The sequence below is a fragment of the Peromyscus californicus genome, unplaced genomic scaffold (genome assembly GCF_007827085.1).
Source record: "Peromyscus californicus insignis strain IS unplaced genomic scaffold, ASM782708v3 Scaffold_14__1_contigs__length_90479793_seg_2, whole genome shotgun sequence".
Taxonomy (NCBI): Eukaryota; Metazoa; Chordata; class Mammalia; order Rodentia; family Cricetidae; genus Peromyscus; species Peromyscus californicus.
This window is the reverse complement of record NW_026294436.1, coordinates 53,316,615-53,333,462: the sequence shown is the minus strand read 5'-3', so window position 1 is coordinate 53,333,462 and position 16,848 is coordinate 53,316,615. Positions and strand designations below refer to the sequence as shown.

At 45.0% G+C, this 16,848-nt stretch overlaps 1 protein-coding gene across 10 annotated transcripts in view; it reads left to right on the top strand.

The window, feature by feature from the left end:
• Positions 1–16,848, top strand: part of Pbx1 (PBX homeobox 1) — a 313,516-nt gene that overhangs the window by 277,453 nt on the left and 19,215 nt on the right. For 6 of the 10 annotated variants that reach the window (XM_052737514.1, XM_052737512.1, XM_052737518.1 and 3 more), the window contains one exon: positions 1,722–6,897. The exons of 2 other annotated variants lie outside the window; for them this stretch is intronic. In XM_052737514.1, coding sequence (XP_052593474.1) covers positions 1,722–1,814 — 93 coding nt within the window. In that variant the 3' untranslated portion in view covers positions 1,815–6,897. Of the gene's footprint in view, positions 1–1,721; positions 6,898–16,848 lie in introns of those variants that run through there. 2 more of the 10 variants (XM_052737519.1, XM_052737515.1) reach the window with 1 other exon arrangement.

Sequence of the window (16,848 nt, the reverse complement as noted above, 5' to 3'; positions counted from 1 at the left end):
CTGTGTCTGGAGGACACTGCTTCCGTGGTGTCACCCACCACATCTGACTTTTACAATCTTTCCACCTCATCTTTCACATAGGTTGGGAGCCTTCAGCGGAGAAGGTGTTGATGAAGACATCCCATTTAGGACTAAATGTTCCCAATTCTCTCACTCTCTGCACACTGTCTAAGTTTTGGATCTATGCGTTAGTTTCTATCGACTGCAAAAAGAATCTGGTGATGAATCAGCAAGACAGTGATCTATGGGTGTAGAAGAATGTCGTAAGGAGTCATTCTATCGCTATGTTTCTTTAGTAAAACAATAGTATTTGGTTTCCCCCTAGGTCCATGACCTGTCCAGTCTCGGGTTCTTGGCTACCCTAGCAGGGTCAGGCATGTGTTCCATCTCATGGAGTAGGTCTTAAATCCAGTCAGAGTGATTGGTTACTCTCACATCTGTCTCACTACTGTACCGGCGTATCTTGCAGGCAGGTCACTAATGTAGGTCACAAGATCTGGAGCTGCACTGGTGATTGCCTTTCTCCTCTGGTAACATGCAGAGTACCTTCTAGAACTGCATACACTAGTCAGTGGGAGTGAAGCCTCTAGTTAGTCACCAGCTCAGTTTCTCTGTGTCCGATGAGACAGATAAGCATTGTCATCTACAGGGCCTTATCTTCAGTTTGTGGAGAGCAACCAGTATTCTTGGCAACAGCCTGAGATGTTTGGGAGTTTCCGTGGGGCCCTTTTGTCCAATGACTTAAGTAGATGTAATCCATTCCTGGCACTGGACGTTTCCCTTGGTGGTGTAAGATGTCTAATTGGGGCGTTGTCTCCCTCACTATTTGGTGACTCCATTTATATTGCTTTCATATATATATATATATGTATTAGGAAGCTTCTGTAGTTTCAGGTTTCCATATGGTCCCTCAAATGGCCCTTAATGTTATTTGCCCCTCCCCATATTCCCCCCTTCCCCCTCTCTTCCGTCCCTCTCCCAATTTAATCCTCCTGCTCCAGTCTCCCACTTCGCTCTTCATAAGGATATAGTCTGCCAAGTCCATTAGTTCCCAGTGCTCCAACAAGATACAGTATTGCCCTCGTGGAAGCCCTCGCCTTCTTAACAGCAGGCTCCACTGCTGATTAGGCTCTGTCTTGAATTATAGGTCGTTTGTGGTCTTGTCTTAGCCCCTTTCTTGAGGACACGAACTATACTCACTCATCACTATATGCCAAAGAGATTCTAGACCTTGGCATAGAACAGGGCCTGGCATCCCGTAAACACTCAGGACACGCAGAGCTAGAAAGAACTTTGGAAAGCATCTAGGCCAGCCTTCTTATTCCTCGGAGGGGAAACCCAAACCAGCCATGTTTAGGAGTTTTACCCTCAGCAGTGGCTAGTTGTTGCCAAGATTAAAAGCAAAGCAGAACTCTCAGGTCTCAGGACTAGAGGCTAGCTGTCACTGCATAGATGGCTGGGACTGAATTACAGGATTTGGGAGAAATACGAACACATCACACCAGTGGGAGGTATCAGCATTGGATCCAAAGGCTCACTGGGAGGATGCACTTCTGAAGGGGGGGAGGAAATATTGTCATCCACAACCCTGTGTGCCCAGTTTATGGGTGTCCCCATGTGCCAGGTGCCAGTCCCTTCCACATGTCGCCTCATTGTCGTTGTCTGCTCAAAAAGGCCACCTGATCACAGAGGACTGACTTCTCTCCCTTTTTCCCTTCTAGGCTAATGGAGGTTGGCAGGATGCTACTACCCCTTCATCAGTGACCTCCCCTACAGAAGGCCCTGGCAGTGTTCACTCTGACACCTCCAACTGATCTCCCAGCAATCGCATCCCGGCTGACCCTGTACCGCAGTTGGGGCAGGGGCAGGAGGGAGGGTTTCTCTCCCAACGCTGAAGCGGTCAGACTGGAGGTCGAAGCAATCAGCAAACACAATAAGAGTCTCCTTCTCTTCTCTTCTTTGGGATGCTATTTCAGCCAATCTGGACACTTCTTTATACTCTCTTCCCTTTTTTTCTGGGTAGAAGCCACCCTCCCCTGCCTCCAGCTCTCAGACTGGTTTCTGTCATCTTCCCTGGCCCCGTCCTCTGTTCTAGACTCCCCGGGTTCCTCCCCTCTATTATATCACCGAAGGATATTTTCAACAATTAGAGGAACTTACAAAGGAAAAACAAATTACAAAGCAAACAATAAACGTATTTGTATGTTTTCGTGCTGGTGGTTTGAGGAGCCAAATTTACCTCACTCGGAGCCCTCATCCCTTTGTTGACAGGCAATCTTTCTGTCTCTCTTGTTACTCTCACTACCTCTTAGCAGGAATACACCACACTGCCCTACTCATTCCAGGCCACCCTGTCTCCATTTCCCCCTTCTTTCTGGGAACAATCCCGATTTCTTCCTCTTCTTTCTGGCCCCAGGTATTGGTTGGCGACTGCCATAGTTGGACTTCTGAAGGTGCCACACGTCCCGATGTCACTCTGTCAGGTTGAGTCCCAGGCAGGAAGTCGGGCAGGAGGGGAGGGCACAAAGAACAGCAAGGGCAGGATTCCTACCAGCTTTCTCATCCTCTTAGAAACAGCTCTTGGCCACAGAGGCACAGTCTGTGGAGACCATTCAACACTTGGCAGCAATGTTCAGAACCTCGTGCACGCTGGGTCTGAGGGAGGTATCCTGAGGGTGCATCTGTAAAGAGTGAAGGCGTCTCATCCTGAAAGGCTTCACTGTCCCTTCATAGACATGTGCACCCATACATAACACACAGGTGAACACACTCACAATCTGACACCTTTGCTTGGCAGGATGCTGCCACCCTTCCCAGTGACCTCCCCTACAGAAGGCCCTGGCAGTGTTCACTCTGACACCTCCAACTGACCTCCCAGCAATCGAATCCTGTGCAAATGCATACATTAGCAATCACATTGCTCTAGCTGGTGAGCCTGAGAGAGAAGCAATATGTGCCTGGGGCTTCTAGGACCCGCCAACATGCACTTACCACAATAGACTGCACAGGACTCTATTGGCATGCAGGTCAGCTTTCAAGTGTAAACGGTTTTCATTCCCACCACCTCTGGAGCTCTCAGGGAGCCGTACACAGGACTTACAGTGTCTATGATGGATTCGGCTGCTTTGTCTGTGTTTTTTATTATATTATCTTTTCAAAACATTGTAGTACAGTGTGGTCTTGATCCTGGCTTCTTCCTCTGGAGGAGAGAGTGGTATAGTATGTGGTTCAGGTGAACTTTTTACTGATTAATTTGAAAACCTAAGAACCATAAGAGTAAGAGTGTTGTTGTTGTTGTTGTTGTTGAAATAATCACAGTGATCTATATACCATGGGATTGAAAGAAAATAATATTTTCTAGAAAATGTAGTCTTGCTTTTGACTTGAGTTTAAATTCCCCAGTCAGCTCTGCCAGCCTTAAAGATGGTAGCTTTGCCAGTAGATTAAGTGACACGTGGTCAGATATCTTGGGGACCTCGTGCTTATTATCTGTAAAATGGGAATTGTTATGCTTGGCTCACCAAGAGGCTTGTAAGAGGCCCAAGAAACTGGTTTCATTTGTATTTAATCTCTAGGTCTGATGGTCAAGGAAAGCAATGCCCCTGTGATGAACTGTTTCATGCCAGGTCAGAACAATACATGCTTTTCTCGTTCCAAATTCTGTTTGTGATCTTGATGTCATCACCATAATGACAAAGCATTGTTTTAGAGGCTTGCTGCTCTGATTTGGTTTCAGTCTGTTAGTCTTCTTAGGATAGAGAAGAGATTTGAAACTAGAGGGGTAGAACTTGGTTTTGTTAGCTTCTACTTGAATCCAGTATGTGGCCTTAAGTCCTTATCCCTATCACAACTGCTCTGCTTCAGAGACTTCCGGGAAGGCATACAAGAGCTTGAGGCCTAGGAAACCCGCCCACAAAAGTCACACATATTCCACTCGGGACTGCAGTGATGAGTGGGAAACACCCTTCATGTGTGTTTGGAGGAGTAGGCCACACATACTGGGAAACCTGAGGGGATGGACATTTGAAGACAACGCAGAAAGCAATTTTCTGGCAGATGAAAATTTGTGTAACTGACCCAGGTCACTAGAAAGAGTGTCCACTAGCCTGTGCCATGCTCAGAACAGGGTGCCTGGAAGGGGACATCATCACAAGTCCATACAGGGATGCGAACCAGCGATCTTTGTCTTTGTGGCAGGAATATATTGAAACGACTCATACAAACATGGTTAGATCACATCCTTGAACATGGAGCAGACGGTAAGAGTTCCTGGAGGGTTCTCGTGGAAACGAGAATGACTCCAGATCTGGACTGAGCACATGAAGGGAATGAATGGGACATGTGAAAGCAGTGACGCCTTCACACAGACAGCTGCTCTCCAGGCAGTGGTACTTCAGTGGTCGCCCCACCTGGTACTTCACTGGGCCGCCTTTAGGGCCAACACTTAGCCCGTAGCCTGTTCTCCTTACCCACTGTCGCATCCAACAGGACAGCCCCCAGATCTGTGTGGTCAAGCAGGCTAGAGAAAGCCGGCAGCCTCAGGATAGGAGTGGAAAGAGGATGCCTCTAGAAACTCAGCTCAACCCCTAGCAATTGTGCCCCAGGATTCCTTCATATTCTAAGTGCAAATGGGAGTGCTCCATTTTCCACAACAGCAATTTCCTCTTGAGAAATGGTAGCAGACCTTGGGTTTGTTACCATGTTCCATTGTATTGCCTGTTTCTCCTCTTCCCACTGGAGTAGAATGGACTCCTGGGTAACAGCTCAGCCTTCTGGCACCTTCCTTCCACTTCTTTCCCTGTGGTAGTGGTACTGTATTATTATTATTATTATTGTTATTATTATTATTAATTTTTGGTTGCCTTTTCTCACACCCGTCTTCACCTCTTTCCTTCTCTTTATTTTTCTGCCCAGAAAAACCTGACTTCGATACCAAAAAAAGATAAAACTACAGAAACTCAAATTTAAAAAAAAAAAAACCTTAGAAAAAAAAGCAAAAAAAGAAAAAAAAAACTCAACAATTCTTTCAGCTTTATTAACATTTTTCCATCGTTTCTTGCGACTTGTGTCTTGTTCTTTGTAGTATTGATGATGAACATTTGATAATGAATGTTCTTGTATATTCAGATAAAGAAAAAAAAACCAAAAAAGCGGTCTGAATTTAATAGTGTTTATAATAAAAATTTTAAAAATGACCCTCATAGCACGCAAAACAGGAAGGGGAAGTTTCCCTTCTTTCTGTGACAATACACATCATTCCTGCATTCGTTTTTAACACCAAACTACCTATGTTCCTCATTCCCCCATTTTTCTTTTTATTTTCTTGCATTTGTGAATTAGTTCAAGAATGCTAGAAAAGTGTCAAGTTGTGTACATCCATTTCTTCTTTCACAATGTTTAAAAGTGACCGTAATTCATTTTGTAAACTAAAAAAATAAAAAGGAAAAAAAAAGAAAAAAAAAAAGGTTGGAATAGTGAGCATAATAGGAACAACCTAACACATTCTGTTTATTAATTTTGAGACCCAAAATAAATTCTTTTCCTTTCTTTATTCCTGCTCTTAAAAATACAAAAAAAAATAGTTTTGTTTTGTGTTATTTTGGTTTTGTTTATTTGAGGGGGGGTGCTTTTTTTCACTGTCAGGGTTGCGTTCGGGTCTTGCTGGTTTTATTCCTTAAATATGTATACAAGGTGATGTGAAAAGGGGTCCCTGATCAAGGAGGACACTTCCTTGTTCTGCTTTGCTTCAGTCGATGTCAAAAGCAATGATAAATAAAGCCCATGTGCTCTTGCATGCCCAGGATGTGTGGCACCCCTGTAGTCCTCAAGATAATGAGGCAAGGACTTGCTTCCTTAAAAACTCATGGAGTCTGTCCAGGGGATTTCTTATACTGTAAGGAAAGACTTTTGCCTTTGGTTATTCTGAATGCCTTTCTTTCTCCCTGAATGGCTTTCTTTCTCCCTGGTTAATGTCAACCATCCAGGAGAATGCTTCCAACAAGACAGATTTTTTTCTCCTGGCAGAACTCCACAGGAGGTACTGCCATGGTGGGATGCAGAGTTCCCAGTTCTGGGTAGAGAGTTGGTGAGGTGATAAGCCAGAGCCCAAGCTACAGGCTGACTGCTTAGAAGCTGGTTTCTGATTCACTGACAGTGCACTTGTGACCAACTTCCGATTAGGTTGACTGTTTAAATTGCAAAGCAGGTCTCATCAAAAATTTAGTGTTAATTATAGGGAAAAAAGAAAGCCACATTGTTGGACAGACGTTCAGTTTTGGACATCGCTCATTCATACATTCAGGTGATCAGAGAGCAGGCAGAATTCCAGCCAGATGCATGAAGAAGGAAAAAACAGCAACAACAGAACTTCAGAGTTGTGGAACTATGCTGTGGGAAGCATTGCCACCTGGAGACAGCTATGCTCTTGTTTCTGTCATGAGAAACAAAAGGCAACCTTTTCACATCACCTTTCTGGTTTCCGGCCTAGCTCAAAGCTTTCTGGAAACTTCTATTTTTTTGTAAACTTTTTTTTTTTCCTTTTGTTAAAATAAATAAAACATTGAATGTTTCCCCCTCTTTCTCTCTATTACTGCTTCCCTTTGGGGGTTTCATTTTGAAGTGTTTTCCTTTGGTTGTTGGTTTTCTTGCCTGCCCCCCCCCCCCACATCCACCTTTTCCCTTATTATTGAGAGTATAAACCTGCAAAGCTCTGCTCTTCTTGGGTTTTGAAAGCTTAAGCTTTTCTGCTTCTGTGAGAGCACAGGCTTCTGTCCCCTTTGGTTCCAGCTGAACTTTTGTGTTCTCTAATGATACTAACACGATGTAGGTTTTACAGTCTCCTAATTTGTACTGGTAATGCAGATTCCAAATAAATAGTTTCTTTTGTTGCAAAATATATATACATACACTTGTATTTTGTGTAGATTTCTTCTTCTCTGCTGGCAGCTTCGCTTCCCTACATGGGCCTGGGTTACTGTGACGTGTGCTTGAAATACTTGCCCTAATCAGCGATTTATAGTCTAGGCCACCAGCTTCACAAAGGGGGGGGGGGGGGCGGAGGAGGAGGGAGGAAGACATAAGATAATCAACTCTATTGGAGGACAGAGTAACCCATCTGTTTTCTAAGTCATGACTGTGCCCAATGGGTTATCTTTGCCTTTGCTGGAAGGGTCTGGTCATAAGGGAAATGGGGATTCCCAAGAGATGTTTCAAGGGAAAGAATCCAGGTTATAAATAATACTTCTGGACCCTCCAAAGTATTCTAGATGTCACTCCAGCATATCTGCTCACTTGCAGTTGGTTATGTCTACCATCCCACTGAAGCGTTTAGCCTGATAGTTTGTCTGTATGCGCTGGGACCCTAGCCTAGGTTACCATCTGCCAGTCAGTATTTGCAGTCTTTTAGCACTGTGTAAGTCCGCGTCCCCACCCTCAACACCATATTTCTGTTTGGGACTGGGAAGGATCCAATTGCCTAGCTCTTGACTGACAGTTTGTCCCTCCAAAAGCACAGCTCTAAACAAACATTATTTTTCCATGCTTTACATCTCCATGGAGGACAGTTGAAAGTTGAAGTAGCAGCCACATGCCTACCCCCATCCTAATCAGGGTTCAGATCAAAGACTAGACCAACAGAGAAGCAGTTGGAATTAAATTTTCACTTTTTTCCAATTTAACAAGCTAGGTGTCAGTGACCTTGGAAGAATGGAGCTAGCCATAAATGATTTTGGAAACCTTACCAGAAGCCAAATCAAATCTCAGGTACTCCCTTCAAAATTAAGCATAGAAACACATTGTCATGTGAAAGGCACACTCAGATTAAACTCTTTTCCAATTATTTGGAGATGTATGGGCCTAATCCACCCATGTAGCACATTCATTAGTTTTCACTGGAGCCATACAAAACTACTGGAAAGAATAAACTAAAAGTGTCCAATACCTCAAATACAAATCAATTCTATTTCCTGCTGTGTAGTACTTTAAAGACGTGTTCCAGTCAGAGTACCTCCTCCCAATATGGTGACCAGGGATCCAGCTCCTCATCATTCACGTGTATGTCATCTTCTACACATAGTCAGCCAGTGGAAGGGGTGTGAAGAAAGTGTACCCATTGGTTGAAAACCGTGACCGAGGCTTGCATTTGTTTCTAAATGTAAGGTCTAAGGATAAGAGTGGAAGCCTGGGAAACTATTCCCTAGCTAGGCAGCCGCTCCCTGGCAGTAACTCCTTCTGATAACATTTTGAATGGCTGGCTAAGGGACCAAGAGTGAAAACGAAAGACAAGCCCACATGTCGTTGAGTGGACACACTCCAAATGAAAATATTGCTAGCTGCCGTTCTAGACATGGCTATGTTACACCTCAGTGGGAAACGTTGAAAAGGGGGCAAACCCGGACGGAGAGATGTCCACCCAATATTGCCCTCTCGAGGGGGAAGATACAGAAGTACCTTTTCCATGGAAATGTGAGAATGGAAAAGAGAAAGGCTAGACAAGCAATCCCGTTCTTCCAATTTGTTTCTAAACTTGGGCCTTACCACCGAATCTTTGGTCACTAGAAGGTGGGAGCTGCTGACAGTGACAGCAGCCTTGTTCCCACCTTCAGGAAGTCACACCTTTGTGTTCATATTGATGCCTCAAAGAAACATGGCTGGTGGCCAGCAGTCATCTAAGAGAATGTAGGCTGTGCCCTAATCCATTCATGCTGTAACAAAACATCTTCCACTGTATAATTTATAAACAATGCAATCATATTGCTCATTGTTCTGAAAGGGCAAGGGACTGGCCCCTTGGGAGTCTTGTGGGGGTTGCTTATGGACACCTCTGTCTTGGATCCCCCAGGCCTCTTGTATAAAAGCAACAGTATCATTTTAGATGCTCTTCCCTCCTGATGAACCACATCTCAAAGATCTTGCCACATATGGAAGCCTAGAGTCCAGCACAGAGTACAAGGTGGACACCATTCAGACCACAGCAGATCTAAATTGCAAAAACGGATCTGCTCACTCATAATCCATGCATTCCTACACAGCCTTGTACATTTCTACCCATTTCTGCTTTGGAAAAAGAAAGGCAGCAAAATCTCATGTTGTAGCTGTTTGATGGCCAAAAAGCATCGGAGTCATTTTGTGAGAAGTGGCATAAGACCTCAGTTCTATAGAGTTGCCCACTGGGTGCACTCAAGAAGTTTGAGCCTAAGCTTGCCCTCTGAGGGACCAGTGGGAAGAATGAAGCTAAGTAGCAAGAACTTCTCTGTCATTCCTGCATAGAAAGGAAGGTGTGGGAGTCCAGATGAAAGTGCAGCAGGGGACACTGTGCCTAGGGGGTTGTAGGCTGTGGCTTCCCACCTCAGGTAGACTTCCTGATCTCCAGCAGTGGTGGGAGGTGAAGGGGGAGTGGTCAGAAAGGATCAGGATAGCAGTACTACCCAGGACCACGTGCTTTGGAGAACCACTGTCTTTGTCTTCCTGGGACCCAGGCAAGGCCTAATTCAGATGGCTTTGGGTGGACCAGGCAGATCAATCATTAATGTTTGGGCTTCACTGTGCCCTAAGCCAAAGTCACTCCTCCACCCCTCACTCTCCAGCCAAATTTCTAATGTAGCTCAGCAGTTATCAACATGCATTCCTTCATAACATAAAAGGCCCCAAGTGCTGGTATGTATTCAAATATGAATCTTTCATTAATAAGTACCCAGAGAGAAATTAAAGTTCAAAATAAAATCTTCCTTCTCTTATAAATTAAAATGCAAAAGGATGTTAATCTACAGCTCCTCCTCTCTGATTTCCTACTGTGCTCATTATGCAGAAGTGGGTTCATGCTCCACTGCCACAAGTGGGGTCTAGGGCCTTCCTTTTAATGAGGCAGTGGAGGCCTCACCTACTGGAATGAGACAGCTGTCCTGGGTCCCTCCAAAGCTCAGTTAATCTAACATTGAATCTCTCTAGTATTCCCTTTTTTTTTTCCCCTAGAAATCAACTTGCAAAGCATATGAACTGTATCCTTTGACCAGCTTTATCCACAAAACTGAGACACCGAGACACCAATAGAATCCTAGCTCCAATAGCAAAATGAAGTAGCCAGGACCTAGAGTAGAGTGTCATGTGACTCTCGGTAATGAATGACCTTAGCAGAGCTTTGATGGATTTGATGAGAAAGCAAGGGAACTAGAGAGTACACAGAAAAGGTAAGAGTAAAAATATTTAGTCTTGCAGTACCAGTTGTTTGGTATCAAGTGTCATGTTGAGAAAAAGCCACCAACCAGAGGTTAATCTTTCACTCTGCTTCCTATATCCTTAGGGAAACAAGCCAACCTATGCATCCTGCCTCCTGTCTCTGAGAATGACCTTTGAAATATTCATGCCTTTGTGAAAAATTCAGAAATGGAAAAGTGGGTCCCCTCTATTCCACAGGCTGATTTGAGGCTCCCCTCCTCCCCAGGCATTCATACATATATAGAAAATTTCATCCAAGCTCCATTTCCCATTAAGCCTTGGACCCCCAATCTCAGGTCCCTATATCTCTGCGATTTCGGCTTCTTCCTTTTCTGTAAGAGGTCCAGCTTATGACCCTTCTGCTATCCCCCCTGTCTCAGCTAGAATCAGCTGCCCATTGCTGACCCCAAGCTCTACAGACAGTGCGGGGCAAACCCTGCACACAAACCCCACAGCGCCTCACCTTCCCTCAGCTCTGTGGACCTAAGCTTGAGTGACGGGGCTGCTCCCATGTCCACAGAAACTGTCCTGACATTTGCTCCTAATGATTCTCTCCTTGCCTTCCCAACTCCTTTTAAGCAAGCTGGTAATGTTTGAAATCCTCTGGCTTCTTTCTCTGGTTCCTTCTCTTCTGACTCTTGTGAAGATGCCATTTTCTTTGCTCTTGGGCCTACACATTTGTTTCCCTACCATACTTTCCTAACCTGTATTTTCAATCTCCCCACCCCAGTTCTTTATCCCAAGCTTCCATTGTATCAAATGAATCTTAATCAGCTTTAATTCCTCAAATTCTACAATGCTGTCAGTAACACTCCCAGACTCAGCCACCTATACCCCAGTAGGCTTCTCCGAAGTCACTTTTTCTCCATCATGATCTCTCCGAAGGGCCCATCTCCTGGCTTACACTCTTAGAACACATGGCTTATCAATTTCCCTTCACACAGAAACCATGATAGTAGAATTCACTAGCAACCTTAAGTGTTTCACCCTGCCTTTGCTCATTTTCTGGTAACACCCAGGGCTCCTTTCTAAGTCACTCATGAGAACATCTCTGGCTGCTCTCCCCACCAACTTTCCTGTCTGCTGCTTTGGTGCATTCTGAATTCCTTCCTGTGAGGTCTACATGGGGTTTGCTCACTGAGCACCCCACGGCCACATCATACTGACTTCAGTGCCAACTCCAATACTGTCACCTGGATCCTTCCTGACACCACTTCTGAAACCAAATGACAGCTTTTCCATGCCAGCAATTAATCCAGCATCAGCAAGGCATCTTAAAACCCACGCCAAAATTGGCACGAGTTATCTGGAGTAGGATTAGGCTCAATAGGGCTCAGTCCCACAGACCACCCTCATATCTGGTTTTGTAAGCAACTGGCAAGTCTAACTAGGACCTGTAAGTAGGTTACAATCACTTCTTTAAGTTGAATAATTTGCTATAACAACTCTGGTACTCGGGTAGCTACTCCTTTTATGTGTCCTTATTTGTTATAAAGGATATAAATGAACAACCAGATGAAGAAATGCAGCAGGTAAATTGAAGGGTCCTGAGAGCAGAAGATTCTGTCCCCAAAGAGTTAGTGCGCACCTCCCCTCTCCAGGGATGTGTTCACCAGCTCAGTCCCAATTACTTGGGGGATTTTTGAGGTTTTGTTATACAGGCATGAGGGACCAAATCACAGGCCAGTGGTAGTTAGCACAGAGCTCGAAGGGACAAGCTGAAAGTTCCAAGTTCCTGGTCAGTCTTGTCTTTCCTGACCAGCTCCGTTCTGAAACTACCTGGTAGGCTGTTGACAGTCCCCTCCTAAGAACAATGCACTGTCTTGTCACTCATCACTCAGGAAATCTCAAGGAATTCAGTTGCCCTGAGTGAAGGCCAGATACACATGGAGCACCTCCAACCTGAAGATCCGGAATCCAGTGTATTCCAAGATATGGACATTGTGAGCACCAATATGATACTACACTGCAAAACTTCACACCTGGCCTCATACAATGGTCAGTGCTGAAAAGCTATAGAATTATTTATAGGCTATGAGTATATGGTGTATCTGATATGTAAATGAATTATATTGTAGAGTTTGCTCTCATTCCCATTGTATCTCATTATATCTAAAAAAACGTATTTCAAAATCTGAAAAAATACAAAGTACAAAAGTACTGCTGGTCCTGAACATATCGGACAAGGGATACTCAGCTTGTGTGTGTTTCCCATTTTATCACTAGGGTATATGACCTGTGATAGATTGTTTAATCTGTGTCACCATTTCCTTCACAATGAGATATCATTAAAACCAGTAGCTACCTCACAGGGATCCTGGAAGGATTAAATGAGTTAATACATGAAAAGCACTCAGAGCAATACCTATCAAACAGTAAAGGTGAAAAATGTGTTCCTTATTAGTGTCATTCCTCCAATATATTTCGCTGGCACATTGTCATCCTTGAACTATTACCAATTAGAATGGCCTCCTCGTTCCGGCTTCCATTGTAAAGAAATATTAGCTATGATTATGGTCTCTCCCTCTTCCCTTCCTCCCCACATTCCTCCTATTCCTCCTCCCCTTCCTCCTCTGCCCTCCTTCCTCTCCTGTCTCTTTCTTCAGTCCTTCTAGCCTGACAGCTAAGACATCCCTAACCCGTCACCTCGCTGTTGGGTGTATCTTGCCTCGTTTCTTCTTGACTTTCCCACAGCTTCTATTTTGATCACAAAATTACAAATTATTGATCTCATTTCCTCTTGAAAATCTAGGTAAACCTGATTCTTAGGGACAGAGTAGTCCAAGTGTGTGTCGAAGTGACCTTGGTCATGGCGTCTGGTCACAGCAATAGAAAAGTAACTAAGATGGGAGCTATGGTCAGAAAAATAATGCTGGATGCTAGGACAGACCTGAGATGAACCTTGACTCTCTCTGGGGAGATGAGCCTTGGGGAAGTGGGAACAGGGTAGTGATGGCAACTGTTATGAATAGGCCATAGGCAAGCAAGTTTGGAAATAAAGAGTCACTGAGGAGATGATGACAGTATTTTGGGCCAAAGGTGATGGTGGTGTGGCCCCAGAGAGATCCTGATATAATAAAATGTACTTTGCAGGAGCTAGGGAGATGACTCATCTGTGCAAGTCTGTACTGTACGAGTTTGATCCCAGAAGTTACATAAAAATAGCCACAGTGGGGAATAATCCCCATGCTGGGGAAGTGGAGACAGGTGGATCCCTGGCATTTACTGACTATCGTGCCCAACTCAGGCCAATGAAAGACTGTTTCAAAAAAACAAGGTAGACGGTTTCTATGAAATGACACCCAAGGTTGACCTGTGACTTCACATATGTGCATGCATACATACACATGTATAATCACACACACACACACACACACACACACACACACACACACACACACACACACACAGCACTTTGCATTGATGGGGGAAAAATGTACAAATATCTTCAGCCCCAAAGGAGCTTTCCTTGTGTGACTCCCTCCCTGGATTTCACTGCTCAGTCCAGATGGGCCCCACTCCCCACAAGGCCCCCAGAGTTCTCTGCTTTTCCCGTTCTTGTAACACTCATGGGTTTTTGTTGGAATTGTTTGCTCTCTGCCTCCCTTGTGAATTGAGAACCTCTGCTCATGTAAGATCATTTTATTTGGGCTCGGTGGAAATGAAAAGGTAAATAAGACTTTTATCCCAATCACAACCTCGAATGGGATGGGACTGAACAAGGACTCCCACACTTACCACTGAGTGTGGTTCACGGCTGTCAAATGAATAAATAAACAAAGAAATGTAGCAGAAGCCAAACCACTATGGGCTGGAGCCGCAGTGTTCTTATTAGCAATGCTGTTTGAAGTGTAGTGTCAGGGTTGGTGTGCAGCTTCTACAGACTCCCTACGAGTTCCCAACACTAGACTCGGGCAGCACCACAGCCCATAGATAACACAGTGCTGAGAGGTAAGGATCGTGCCAAAGCATGAGAGGGAGGTTTGTGGAATATTCCAGAAAGCAGGTAGTCCAGGATTATCCCAGGTTGCCGTGGGCATATTCTCCTTTTTCTTTTTTTCCCCTGCAGTCATGGTTGTTGATGCAAAGCTATCTCCCCGGTGTCTCTGGGTGACATTTGTTACTTAGCGTCCCTGGCCTTAAATAGAACTGCTGTCCTTTTTGCTGGATTGCTCCTCCTTTGCTAATGCTCTGTCTCCCCCAAGTCCCAGGAAGAGCACTTGACATTTGTTATTGGTACAAGAGCATCATTTGCTGAATGTGAATAGAAAACAAAGTCTCCCCAAAGGGTGGAGATGAATGATGACCTCAGAGCTCCTCACCCTTCTCTTCCTCCAAGCACAGCAGCAATCCCCAGCTATGCTGGGTCCTAGAGCAGAGCTACCCCATCCAAGCCACACTCTAGCTCCATGGAGATCTGTTTCTGTAATTACCATGCGTATCTCAGTGGCCAAAGGTGATGGGTCATGGACTGACAGGATGGGGTGAGGGGAGCTTCCTAGATGCCTTTCCATGTGAAATGAGAAGACCCTTGTAGAGATGGAGCATGCCACTGACCCCCAAACTTCCTGCTGCCTCAGTTGGGATGTGCTGGGATGACAAGGGAAGAAGCCTGCTCCGTTGGTACAGTGCTTGCCATACAAGCCTGAGTACATGAGGGCGAGCTCCAGAAGCCATATAAAAAACAATGGTGTACACCTGTAATCCCAGTACTGGGAAAGTGGAGACAGGCAGGTCCCCTGGGACTTACTGGCCATCCATCCTGTTTCAGGCCAGGGAGGGACCCTGTCTCAAAACACAAGGTAGAGGACAGCCTGAGGAGTGATACAGGAGGTTGACCTGTGGCCTCCACACCTGTGCATGTACACCCATACACTCATGTCCACCTGTCCATACATAGACACATATATGCACAGACACACACACACACACACACACACACACACACACACACACACACACAGCCTCATCCTTCCTGTTAGGATGCTCACTGTCTAGTGAAAGTGCCTATATAATAACATCTACCTATTATTCATAGGATAGGTAAAATAGATACGGTCCTATGAGCGCCTATAATAAAGAACACTGAATTAGTCAATAGGGTCAGCAATGTCTTCTTAAGCAACTGCCTCAGGAGCGCAAGCTGTCAGATTAGCTAAATACGTAATAATGGACACAAGGAGAGTGCTAAGCTGAGGGGCCACTGGGGGCACTGGTTAACTGCAGGAGAGAAGCTGGGAGTAGAACTTGCAGGCCAGGAAGGTCAAAGGACAGTCTCCAGAGAAGTCAAAGGTCAGACAGTCAGAGGGGGGCTTGATGCCAGTTCCCCATCCTTTCTTCACTTGATGGGAGTACTTGCTCACAGCACAGCTGGCCTGTCACACCGGCAGGCTTCCACCCTGCAGCCACTCCCCAAGAGTGCTTGCTCACAGCACAGCTGGCTTTTCAGACTTGCATGTTATGCATCTACGAACGAGGATCAAAAGTATTTTTAAATTACTTATATATTGAACAGATACGGACTTTTTGGTCATTATGCCCTAAAAATCTAATAACAACCATATTGGGGCTGGAGAGATGGCTCTAGGGTTACAAGTGAGTATTGCTCTTCCAGAAGAGCTGACTTCCCGACAGCTACATGAGGCAGCTCATGAAATCACCTGTAATTACAGCTCCAGGAGAGCCGATGCCTCTGACTTCCACAGACACCTGCATGCATGTGCAGATACGCTCACACAAAAAGACAGACAGACACACAATTAAAAATAATACAAAATGGCCATCGGTCCAGCAGCTTTTACACTGTAGTAAATACTATAAGTTATCCAGAAATGATTAAAAGTATAGTAAGATGTATGCAAGTTACATGAGAATACTATACTGTTTTTTAAAGTATATTCTTGGATTTTGGTATCTGCTCGGATCCTAGAACCAATTCCTATTAGATGCCAGCAGGCTGTGACTCCTGTGAGTCACACAGATCCTGACCCACACTGCTCATTCACTCATTTGCTTATTGAGTAGTGACGTTGCCCCTGAAATTAAGAATAGCAAAAGAATGCCATCCTTCCTCTACCCTTAGAAAAGAGGCTGATCTGTTATGAGACAGAAACAGAAAACTGGGCCTCCATTTTGATAAGCAGCAGCATGACCTTGGGTTCATTTGCCATGGGGAGGAGTGACTGGATCCTGGTTAGCAGCAGAGGTATCAGGGAGAACTCAGAAGAGGAAGGGAGTGTGGACATCTGTTGTTGGATGGGTCAGTTTAGAACTCGTGGTTTCCCATGGTTAGCACCAGGCCCCGTATGTTTCCCAAGGCCTTGGCTCCTGGCCCCTAGCCCTTCAGCCTCCAGTGGCAGTCTGTGTAAATCTTTCTCAGAGAGTTGTTTCCCCTCGTGGTCATACAGTAACAGCCTACTAAACCTGCCGATGGGGTGAATTACAATCCGGTCCCTGGAGCCCCAGGCTCTCTTGCCCACAGAATGAATTGTGGCGCTCCGGGCTGCTGGGCTTTTTATTTATTTATTTGTTTGCTTTAGCATATTTTAATCTGGTCATTAAATTGCAATCTGCCACCCATCCCCAACCCGAGCTGTCTTCAGATGGAACAGATTTTTCACAGGTAATGATACCTAT